This window comes from Girardinichthys multiradiatus, chromosome 20 (assembly GCF_021462225.1).
Source record: "Girardinichthys multiradiatus isolate DD_20200921_A chromosome 20, DD_fGirMul_XY1, whole genome shotgun sequence".
NCBI lineage: Eukaryota > Metazoa > Chordata > Actinopteri > Cyprinodontiformes > Goodeidae > Girardinichthys > Girardinichthys multiradiatus.
The window spans coordinates 36644884-36656691 of NC_061812.1; the positions used below are offsets into that span (position 1 = coordinate 36644884).

Sequence of the window (11808 nt, forward strand, 5' to 3'; positions counted from 1 at the left end):
CAACGCGGCTTCAGGGTGAACTTTAGCAGAAAGGACAAAAGAGTGAGAGCACGCTTCTGCACGCTTTTTTATCAAAAAAAAAAAAAGATTGTCACAGAAACTATGATCTACAGGGTGTTTGCAAAGATATCACCAAAAATACACATTGGTCGTCTTGGAGAACAACCCGGTGAAACCATGGAGACATTAAGGAAAATTGGAAAAGAAAATATTAAAAACTGTTTTTAAAGATGGATATTGAAGCTGTCAAATTTAAATTGATTTAATCGATGGACTAGAGCCATGCTGAATGGCAACTGGCAAATGCTGTCTGAATTATGAGTGCTAAGGCTGCCAAACACCCATTTATATGAGATATATTTTTATTTTTAAGTGAAAATAACAAGATATAAATATTGCTGTGAAAACTTTTTTGACTGCGCATGGATGACTGCAATCGGAAATTTCGCACACCTGTTGCACCTTATATCATATATGATGTCACCGGTGCTATTTGCTTTTGTGCGAGCAACTAGAACATAGCACACAGCAGGTGCAAACGATGTGCAAGCTTTTGAAAACGAAAGCTGGTTAACACAGTCTTTGTGTTTGGGTATTTGTAAAGTTTTTGCATGCAAAAATGTAATTTCCTTTTTTTTTTTATGCTTTCACAATAACTTTCTCATAGAAACAAGAGACACAACCTGCTGTGGGAATATCTGCCAAATCTGGGCACATCTCGGCTCAGCTGAGCTCCGATGTTGTTCCCAAGTCTACAACAAAGGGAGGCAAGAGCTAGTTTACCTGGTAAGATGTGCTCCCATTTTTCTAGACAGTTTTTCTTGATGACCAATGAATACTGACCAACTGTTTCACCCATTACAGGTTGTGAGTATAATTCCTCCTCCAGGCCACAGGGATGCATCAGTGAGGGAGCTGCTTTCTCAGATATTAAATCTATTTTTTTAACTCATCAAGAATGTATAATAGTTGACCGACAGACTTAGACACAACCTAAAACACTTGCTTATAAAACACACACACAAATGTATCTGCAAGCAGCAACTTCTTTCTAAGTTTTGCATTCAAAGATAACAAATCTTTAGTTTTAGTCTTTGGAAAAAAAAGAGTCTAAAGAACAAGAAAAGAGACAAAGCAACTGTGGAAAGAAAGACAAAAACCTTTAACCTTAAAGTCCTGCATCCTAGCTGGCGTGACACCAGAACATCATGATACAACAGTTGCGTAAGCTTAGATTGTGTGGGAGCACTACAGAGTGAGTTTGTGTTGGGATGTATGTGCAATCTTGATGTACACAGAAAAAGCCAAGTTTTCTTTCAATTTGTGGTTGAATGCCGTAGAGACACTATTGTACAGCTTTGTGTGAGTATGTTTTAAAAAGCGCATCGTTTACATGATTATGTGGTGGATTTCCAGGAGGTGTTGTGCTTATTTCTGTATCTCGGAACTTTTCACAAATGGTTGTTTTGTTTCAGCAGAGAAATATCTGTTAAAAGAAGGGTCTTTTAGTATGAAAAAACGCTCCTGGCATTCACAAGTGTACTCTGTAAACTGATATGTTTACAAGCTTTGTGAAGTGCTATCATTTGTATGCTGTAAAAAATAAAAATAAAAAAAAGATTTTCTGCTCTAAATAAATACACTGTATAATTTACAGAGGGTTGCTTCCTTGTTTTATTTTTGGCATCATTAGTGCCAAAAAATTAAAGCCAACATAAAAAGCCTAACAATTTTAAAATGGCTGTAAAAAACGACAAGTAAAACAACATGAGGAAAATGTTTGTTAAAGCAATAAGAAACAGAATCTCCCTTTTTATAAGCATTTTTCTCATCTTCAAATGTGGGTTTTTCTGCATACTGTTGAAGCAGTCTGCCTTCTTTGACTCCAGGGGATCTTAAAGCAAATATCTATGGCTCAAATGTAATATGGCACCAAGACTCTGAATGAGTAATTAAGATCCTAATGAGTTGGTTTCATCTGGGAAAAAAACTGTGCAGTAAAATAAACAAAAGAACAACAAATACATCACGCTGCAAGAGGGAATTTTGTTTGAGTGGTATTAATTAGCATTTTGTTTTAATAATTTTTCTCTGACAGTGGGGTTAATAATGTGCAAACATTAAAAAAACACAAAATGGAAGTTTTATATTTGGTCATTTTTATTTTTGTATTCTGAAAAACTTACAAAAAATGAAAGAAATGTTACATCTTAGAAGCATATCATATTTGAGCTAAACTGTTGGACTTGGGTTATATAAAAGCCTGAAACACAAACAGGAAGCTAAAGTGTTACGGTAAAGTTTGATCTCATTTCAAGAGGAAATTCAGATCGTTGTACTGTGAGCAACGCAAAGGAGAAAAATATATACAGTAACACAATAAATACCAAAACATTTCTCAGTTTTGTCTTTAGCTACATCAGCAATAATTTTTGATGGAATTGGGCAAATTTCCGGTCACATGTAATGTTGATAAAAATGAAAGAACAGCAGCACATCGTTTTCAGACATTAATCTCAACTACGGTGAAAACTGCATGTCCACAATAAAAAAGCTCTCTGTATCCGAAAGGTATTTTCTGGCACACATTTTACATTTTATTTTAGTTTGCAAATCAACCGATTATTCATTTTGTCTTTTATAGGCTATTGTTTAAAAAAAAAAAAGATTTTTCTGACAAAAAACATGAGGGAAATACTATACTTTAAAGAAGGGCTCTTTAAATTACAGCATCTAGTTCAGAAGTGCCTGTTGGTGATCATTTGTTTTTCAGGAGCCATCATCCTCATCCTAAAGAGAAATACAAATGGTTGGAAAAAACATTTTACTTTATGTTTAATACAACAATTTCACAAAAAAAAGCATATTTTTCAAAGAAGCCTGTATTGGGGTTTTTTACTTCTTTGGATATGTACTTCCGTTTGCAATCAAACATAAAATATTCTAAAAATTGACAATGATAAATGACTGGAGAATAAAATACTAGAATAAAATATAAAAATTATACATTTTTAAAAAGAGAAAGAGAAATACATATTTAGAAAATTTGGAAAAGTTTTAATAGTTTTTAGATGAACTTTTGAGTCTACGTTGTGTGCGATAAAATGTAAACTGACATCTGCATGAAAACAATTATTAATGTAATCTTTACAGCTGAGGGTACAAAACTAAAAACATTGAAAATTTACCCCGCACTGTTATGGCCTCAATATTGTAAAAGAATATGACATTTTGAAAAATGTGAGCAACTTACTTTCTTTTGTGATGGTGAGGGCATCTTCGAGTCCTTATTTCTAAAAGACATTTAACATAAAACCAGTTAATGTTAAGTGAACTTCATTAATTACTATTTTGTTCATTTTTTTTTTTCTTTATGACAAAATTAAATGTACATACAGCTGTTTCTATTTGTGCAAAGCATAAGATGGACTTACTGTTGCAGTATAAAATAGTGATGATGAGGAGCAGAAGAAGAAGGCCGCAGCCTCCAGCCAGCGGGCCCAGTATGATCGGTGCACAAGACATGGAAGAACCTGCTAAATAAATGCTGATTTTACCACCCGTTCTTGCTCACAGTTTTTTACTATGCAGATGATATTGTGTTATACGTGGATAATGTATTGGCTGTTTACCTAAATTTTTCCTATCCGGACAAAGACAGCTTCTTGGAGTTGTTGACGTCTGGCTGGTGGTGCGAACCTCGTTTGCTTTTGTTGTTGGTATTGGTATTGCTTTAATGGTTTTTTCTGGAACTGGAACAGAATTTGAGAATTGTCACTCCACATAAAATGTACCTATATCTGGTGAGAATTTTATGGCGATAATAAAGCAAAGCGTACCTCTATGTGGAGTTACTGATCCAAATTTTAGTTCATTTCCTTTGACAAGAGAAGCACAGCTATACATCCCATTGTCATTACTTTTGTTGAAGGACTTCACCGTTAAAACAAAGTCATCATTGAGCTTTTTTGAACTGAAATGCGTGTCGAAGTTGGGTCTAGTTTTTTTGGGTTGACCATTGGGACTGAATGACCCTAGAAATTCCATGCCTGATTCATCCACCACCCTAAACAAGAATATGATGGTCCCCGACTCAGAAGGCTTGCAGTGGATTGAAAACGGCTTTCCCTCTTCAGGTACTGTGTCTTCAGCAGCAGACGAGATTTCTGAATTTTTGTAACAAAAGGAGAGCAGTAATAATTTTCCTTTGTTCATTTATAGTACATACACCGTGAATAATTGTTAGAACAAAAATAGGAATACATTGAACTTACTTGGATGAATAAGTAAAATCAACAGAATCTGTATCAATTTTTGGTCCATTTTTAACCTCCCAGACAACAATAGCTCTTGCATCCGTCCCTTTGGTATTTACTGAAAGCTGACAGATAGTTCAGTGAGATATCAAAACCACGCCCCAGCTGTAACCATCTTCTCTGCTGTGTCGAATGGGATCATTGCAGCAGAGCATTTGCAGGGCCCTCCTGCAGTATGGTCGTGGTCTGCACAACGTTTTGAAGTGGAGCCCACCAGATATACGTTGCTCCTCTGCCTTTGGTTTAGTGCATCAAACTAAACCATTTTGATCCAAAAACTATGGGCACACTTACACAGCAGTGTGTGGGCTAGAAGAATGGGGCGTAGGTGGGGGGAAGTAGAAAGTGTAACTCTTGCTGTAAACATTGTCTGCACAAATTAAATGCTTTTCCTTGTTTTCATTGTTATGATGTAAATTTTGCTGAATTCCTGACAAGTTGTGAGTGACTTGTGATTTTGACTCCGTATGGGACTGTTTGATGTCCTTTGTTTGGAGATTATAGCCCACTTTTAGGTCTGATAAACAGAAAAATAAATCAACATCCATTTTTTTCGGTCTTCTTTTCTACATATTTCCTCTAATAAAACCTTATAAGGCAGCCTCTCTTACCATCCCACACTGAAGTGCACAAATAATAATAGTAACAGAAGCAATCGGCACGTTCCGTTATGTAATTGGCGTCAGAATCTGTCTTTCCCTCAGTTCGCCTGTATTTCTGGTCACCAGCAGTTTCATATATGATTAGTTCAGTGGTTCATATTTCACTTCCCTCATTATTTAAGCTTTCTGAGGAACTTTCAAGAGGAATCAGTTTCCACTAGTGCTTCTTGTAGTCACTCTGGTTGTTGACTGCTGCCTGAGCCCATGCCCATGCCCATGCTCCTGTTTCTGCTCCTGTTATTCACCTGCCTGAGTTCCTGTATCTGGTCAAACTGTAAGTTTGCGATTCATTAAATCCTCCTCATCATATCCACTACGCTCTGCATTTGGGTTCTACTTCAACACTCATCATGACAATTAATGATGTTATAGGATAGTAAATAAACAAATTAGAAAATTAAATTTAAGAAATAAAGAAGTAGGTTTAATACAAGAACCCCATTAATGCTATATTTTTACCATAACAAATATTTCTTCTAGAATATGCTTCTAATGACAAGATTAAAAACATCTGTCACGTCTAGCTTTAGGATGTTATTTGATCTTAAAAGGTTTGACTTTTCTCTGCTTTTGAAACAAAAACACATTTTAATTTGTTAAATTCAAATAGTGAAAGTGAAAGGGTCCTCATTCCAGTTAACTTTATGATTATGGCTTGCAGCCAATGAAAACCTAAAATTCTGTTTTTCAAATAATTAGATTACATAAAACCAATACAAAAATAGTTGCTTTACTTGTGCCCTTCAGCTTGTCTGAATTATTGACTTGTGTCTATCATCTTCCTCTTGAAGACACTCCTCAGACTACCCATGAGGCTTAGGTTATTTGAGTTTGCTGGGCCATCATGCACTGTGATAACATGTTCATTAAAGCATGTCTTAGTAGTTTTGCCAGAGTGGGCAGGTGCCAAGTGCTGCTGGAGAATGACATCAGCATCTCCATAAAGTTTGTCAGCAGAACCATGGGACCCACACCTTGTGAGTCTTCACCAAACTCCTGTATAGAATTTGTTTCACAATCCCCACAACACTTTTTCCTCACACTAAACTTTCTGTTCAAATGTTGAGATACCGAACTCTCAACATTCAGCTTCAGCAATGTCCTTTCTGGGCTCACTCTCCTTTTGGTGTCAGTCTCTTTCTGATGAACAAATGACAAGTCTTTGTGATTATGTCGGATATGACATAACATTTCCGAAGTGAAAATCCATTTTTATTGGTTTGAGAAATTACAGAATTCTTGGTTTTCATTACACTTAAGCCATAATCATCAAAGTGCTTAAAATACATAATCGTGTGTAAAGAGTCTATGTATGAGTTACACTTTTGAATTGAATTCCTGAAATAAAATAACTATTCAATAATATTCTAATTTATTGAGATGCACCTGTAGGTGAAATGGTGTTCTGATCTTATACAGTATAGCAGAACTAATGTAAATACATGCAAAGGTTCAATGTTGTCTTCTATGTATAAATTTGCACAGATCTGTTTTCAGTGGGTAAGGTAAGCGGCATTGCCCAAATTTTAGCTGTGTAAAACTGGCTTAGTGAAAAACAAAGCTAAACCGTACTGCAGTGATCTATTATTGCAAGAGTGCATCACAGCAGTAAATTAAACATTTAAGCCACTAGATGGCAACAACAACTGGGTGCTGTGCCTGTGCTGTTTTCTGAACATTAAAACAGTAAATGATTAGACACGTAGCTGCTGCAGAATGAACTGAAATTGAAGAAACCTGGAAACCTGTGCTGCATTTGTTACCACAGGCCCTACATAACACTATCGGTGTTTGGACCCCTATCAAATACATAATCCCAACAGAGTCTTGATAAAAATCACCTTCAGGGACACTTAGTGAGGAAGACACTAAATAGTAAATATCATGACTAAAAGATTATGTTAGAGGTTAGGGGTTAGAGTCCAGAGATCTAAAGCAGCATTTGGCAAAAAAAAAAAAAAAAGTTTAACCAATGAAACTGAAAAACTGAGTAGCTGTTGTTTGGGCAGTTTGAGCAACACTTGTGACTAAAAATCAGGTCAACACAGGCCCTTCTTTTAAAGCTGTACCAGCTCTTTTACCAAAGCCCAACAGAAGGATCCTTTCATGACTTCTAAGACTTAATGTGAGTGTTTGATTTGTCTTTAATTAAGGAATTATGTAAAACTAGCAGGAGATAATCACCTGAACCAGAAAATCTGAAAATCAGACGCACACATTTGGTTGACAAGTGTCCCTAGTTTTACTGCCACAAAAATACTTACAGCACTACTTTGTCTAGGTCAATCACATAAAAAACCCAATTAAATCATTCAGGTCTGGAATTGTAACAGAACATCATCAACAGTTATAAAAACGTTTGAATGCCGCTGTACATATTCTGTCAGTTCAGTTGAAAGCCGGTCTAACAGTTGTGGGGAAGTCGAAGTCTGTCACATTTCCTGTGCTGTGATGGAAAATAAAAGCACCGACTTGGTAATGGGCAACAAGTTCTGACATTTTGCTCTTCTGTGGGTGATTTCTCTGTTCCACTGGTGGGAGGAGATAAATGAACTGACTGAAATAGGAGAGAGGCAGAGGCAATTAAATTAATTATGCCATTATTACCTCTGTTGTTTAGCCTATTCTTTCTTGTCTCATAACCACTGTGGGTGAATATTACAAAACTGGGTGCTGTTTATTTTTATAAAGTTACTTTAAGATTTATTTGATATTAAACTCAGATGGAAACAAGTCTGGTTTCAGTCTTAGCACCGTTTTCAGTAAGCAGGGGATTCTGTTGATGCTTTTTTTGTCAGAGGGAAGACCCAGTCAGAACACACTCAGTTAGCCCACTTCACTATTCCATATCTCTGTTTCAGGTGTGACTCACCCACTAAGGCACACCTGCATGGGCTTCCCTGTCTTAGTCACACAGAGGGTCTCCAACCTGAAACTCTCATTTGTGAGTGTTTCATGTTGTGGGTGACCAGGGAAAGCCGGTGAGAAAGCAAAGCCAGCTCCCTGAACATGCAGGCAGAGGACTGGTTTGAGCAATGTTAAATGGCAGCGAATTAAGACCATTTGTTTGCTTATTTGAGCTCTCCTGTGACTGCTCTGCTGGTGATGAGAAGCCAAGACATGCAAACCAAGTGGATCCAGAGGAGCAGGAAGATCTGAAAACATGCAGAAAGCTGGGCACAACAACATGTCTGCTCATCTTTTTTTTTTCTTTTACTGAGACTTCCTGTAAGGACTGTTCAGCCTGTGGTAGGTTTTGGAACAAAATCCAAATTTGAGGTCTCATTTTTGATATTTAGAAGCCTAAGTTTAAAATGTAGAATATTGTGAATTTGATTCTAAATACAGATGTGAAAATGTGTTTTTTTAAAAACACGTCACAGCTTGAGCATATATTTTAGATCTATAGCATGTCTACAGGTCTGCTCTCGCTCATTTTATAACTTTGATAGGGCAAAGATTTAAAAGAAAGACACTAAAAAGAAGCATTTTGACTCTTGAGATTTTATAGAAATTGAAAGGTTGGTGCTAATAATTTTTAACAATTATGTGTCAGTACACAAAGTAAAAGCTAACATTGTCATTGATATCATATATGTAATAAATACGTATTGGAATGGAAAACTAACAAAGCAAGCTAGGAAACATCAAAATAAATAAAGTTTGAAAAGAGACTGTTTGTGTTTAAAAAATGATGTGTCTATTTCTTTCGGTAGGTTGATGATTGTCAGGAGTATGATCATTTTTCTTTTAAAATAGAAAATGTAGATAACATATGTAGACAATGTGTGACAAACCTAACACAAAATTTTTAATTTGTAATGTTTTCTATACTTGTAGACAGATTGCTGTTTAGAGCGGATTTACTTTAATGCTGGAGGTTTCAAACGTGCAGCTTCCGTGCTAAATTAATAATTTTATCTGCAGTTAGTTGTATGAAACCATGTGATTCATTAGTTTGTCAAGTTCACATTTACAAAAAATTTCAAATGGATTCAGATTACAGGATAAAATCATGGTAATGTCTGAAGACATTCAATAACGTTTCAGTGCATCTTCAGTTTGTTTCATGCAAACACTCTTCCAGGAAGAGTAAAGGAGAAGACCATTTCTGATTAAAATGCCTCTTATTTAACGAGTCTAAACCAATATACATGTGAAACATGCTTCGGGTGAATTTGTTTGTATGTTTGGATAATAAAACAGACATGGAGAAACTTACAGAGCAATGCCATGACATTAGTTTGAACGAGCAGCATGTTACCTTATATTTTTTTATTTCACTGTACATTAAAGTTCTTCCCAACTAAAAATTAAAAACACTGTATAACTTTATTTTGATATAAAAATATTTTTAAACACAGTTTTGCACTATTAATACTCTCTTTTATAACAAGATTATTCATAAACATCTTGTAATAAAATTTAAAAAAAGAGCATAAACTCGTTTAACTATAATTGTAGTCATTTAAAGTTTCCATCTGAAAACTTTAAACTGCTATGGTAAATCCACATATTGATTACTAGGGCTAAAATAATGTTGACTATAACTGTTTTTGATAAATGAATGAAATGCACTAAATTTACTAGTAGTTTTGTAGTAAAAATGCTTATTGTGTAGAATATTGTAGATATTTCTTGTTCAGTTCTTTATAGAGTAAAATGAAGAGTATGAAGAGCTGATATTAGTTGGGGAATCTATTTAGGTAGCCAGCCTGCGTCAGACATGAAAAAACATTCAAAACCATTTCAACTTAAGAGTGAAGATTGATGCTCGTTTACTTTCCACACCATGACTGTCCATGTTTGTCATGACTGGAAATATTCAAATGGCTGAATTTCCCTTTTTTGTTAGGGGGGTTAGAGTGTGGTTGCTTTCTATCAGCCAGCTGACTGGCAGTGCTGGGTTACCCGCTATTTACAGCTGCTCCTTACAGCTAAAAGAAAACCTACAGTTAGTATGACACTTCTCATTAAAAGGACACTGAACTTTAAAAATGCTAGAGTAAAAAAACCAAAGCTGTACTATAGAAGCTTGAACTGTAGCTTGAACTATAGAATAAATACGTCCTAAATTTATTGCATTTTCAAATGTGTACTGTGCATATTATTATACCAGTTTGTTGTTCTGCTCTTTTATAGACCAATAAAAGTATAACAAGCAGAAATCAGCTGGGTAAATACTCGAGCTATCTACTGTGGTAGCCAGTTTGCAATCTTCTGCTTAACTGACCTGCCACTGGTAGTTTTTGCAAGCTGTAGCTTGAAAACAGCGATACTCAAATAAAAATTATGGGTGGTCAACCTTTTTGTTTCCATTGTTACTGTAAAATTTTACTTCACAGCCAAATTTGTAATTTTTAAAACCAAAAGTACAGTTTGGTAAATGGCCTGAACTTGTATAGCGCTTAATCGAGTCCCCAGAGACCTCAAAGCGCTTTACACTACAGTCATTCACCCATTCATATGCTGACAGAAGTGAGGCTGCCATACATAGGTGCCACTGAGCACTCTGACCACCATCAGCAGGCAAGTCGGGTAAAGTCTCTTGCCCAAGGACACAACAACTGAGACGGACAGAGCGGGGGTTTAAACCAGCAACATGCTGGCTACAGGACAAACATGAGCCCCAGCAGCCCCTTATTTCATAGGCGGCTTATTTCGGCCCAGCAACAGGTGGAGGAGAGGCAGTGCTGTGAGATTCTATGTTTCATGCAGTCAGAGATAACTCATCTTGTAAAAAGTACTTTAAACTGTAGCAACAGTATGAAGGAAGATATTTCAAAACCTGATTGTACCTCGACACAGGAAACGGGCCAGAGCTAGTTCAGAGACTGTCTATATGTTGTTTACTGACTTCAGACTAACACTGTCTGATGCATTCATTTCGTAACGCATTCTTAAATGATATTTTGTGTTAACTGGAACATTATGGAGGATTTTTTATGATGCTTCGTCATTGGTTCACTCTGTAATTGCGCTGTTCAGCCAATAAACAATATTGTTCTCAATAGACTTATTGCCATGTTACCATGTTTTTCCCTGACTGCATGCTTGACCTATTAAATGAATAAATGTTGCCTCTGTTTACAGGTAGTCACCAAATATCTGTTTATTACTCCAATGATACAACAGAAATATATTACCTCAATAAACCACAGTTACGCAAAACATTTTTAAGTATTGTATCACATTATTTCAGAAAATATGATTCAATAAAAAAACTTATAGAAAGCATCCATCTTGTTTTATTCATTCTAACCACAGTTAGTGTGTTTTTCATTTCTACCGGGCCTCTCTGTCTTTCTCTTACGGTCTCTGTGAGTCTGTCAGTGCTTGCGGTTGTGTGTGGTATTTTTGCGGTCGTTTTGTTTCAGAAACGAGATGAGGAGCTCAAAGCTCAGAAGAGCGATAGCATCTCCGTGAACAGGGCTCTTTGTCTCCTCTATCTCCAGCACACAGGAAAAAGGGCTCGCACACACCCCCCCGAGACCCGCACAACCACCAGCTCAGCCGAGCCTTTGCACTCCCCAGTCACACAGGTGTGAATGCATATGTGACTGAGGGTTGTTACTAGATGTGTGCGCGCGTGTGTGTGTAAGGTAGTGGGTCAGCAGTACACACATTTAGCTGTAAATAGACCCTAAACCCTGCACTTACAGTAAAGCTCATTGCGCACATATTGGATGCACCTAAAACAGAAACTGAATATGATGCAAGTTCACACATCAAAACTGGAAGAAGAAACCAAACCCTGTCACTCACCTACTCAACTTCCGCTTAACACAATATTGACAATGGACGTACAACACCCACTTCCAAACCTCTCC

General features: G+C 36.4%; 2 protein-coding genes across 36 annotated transcripts in view; one reads left to right on the forward strand and one right to left on the reverse strand.

The window, feature by feature from the left end:
* Window positions 1-1654, forward strand: part of cast (calpastatin) — a 54958-nt gene extending 53304 nt beyond the window's left edge. For all 34 annotated transcript variants that reach the window (XM_047347110.1, XM_047347115.1, XM_047347117.1 and 31 more), the window contains 2 exons: window positions 668-786; window positions 865-1654. In XM_047347110.1, the coding sequence (XP_047203066.1) occupies window positions 668-778 (111 nt within the window). In that variant the 3' untranslated portion in view covers window positions 779-786; window positions 865-1654. The remainder of the gene's footprint in view (window positions 1-667; window positions 787-864) is intronic.
* Window positions 1655-2138: 484 nt separating this feature from the next.
* On the reverse strand, window positions 2139-4559 carry cd8a (CD8a molecule). Of its 2 annotated transcripts, none has more exons than XM_047347149.1 (6): window positions 4275-4559; window positions 3840-4166; window positions 3633-3752; window positions 3435-3533; window positions 3254-3293; window positions 2139-2790 (listed from the first exon to the last, which is right to left on the reverse strand). In XM_047347149.1, exons 1-6 carry the CDS (start codon window positions 4354-4356, stop codon window positions 2739-2741), a joined length of 720 nt encoding a protein of 239 aa, XP_047203105.1. In that variant the 5' UTR covers window positions 4357-4559; the 3' UTR covers window positions 2139-2738. The 2 variants fall into 2 exon arrangements, with proteins under 2 accessions (XP_047203105.1, XP_047203104.1); XM_047347148.1 differs by having other exon boundaries at window positions 3435-3536.
* Window positions 4560-11808: the final 7249 nt, after the last annotated feature.

What these genes read in the sequence shown, in the direction of transcription:
- cd8a (XM_047347148.1), bottom strand. Translation starts at nt 4,356, where the DNA reads ATGCAAGAGCTATTGTTGTCTGGGAGGTTAAAAATGGACCAAAAATTG. An exon ending in TCCGGATAGGAAAAATTTAG is followed by an intron (nt 3,537 to 3,632) that starts GTAAACAGCCAA and finishes GCATTTATTTAG; the next exon opens with CAGGTTCTTCCATGTCTTGT. An exon ending in CACTATTTTATACTGCAACA is followed by an intron (nt 3,294 to 3,434) that starts GTAAGTCCATCT and finishes AATGTCTTTTAG; the next exon opens with AAATAAGGACTCGAAGATGC.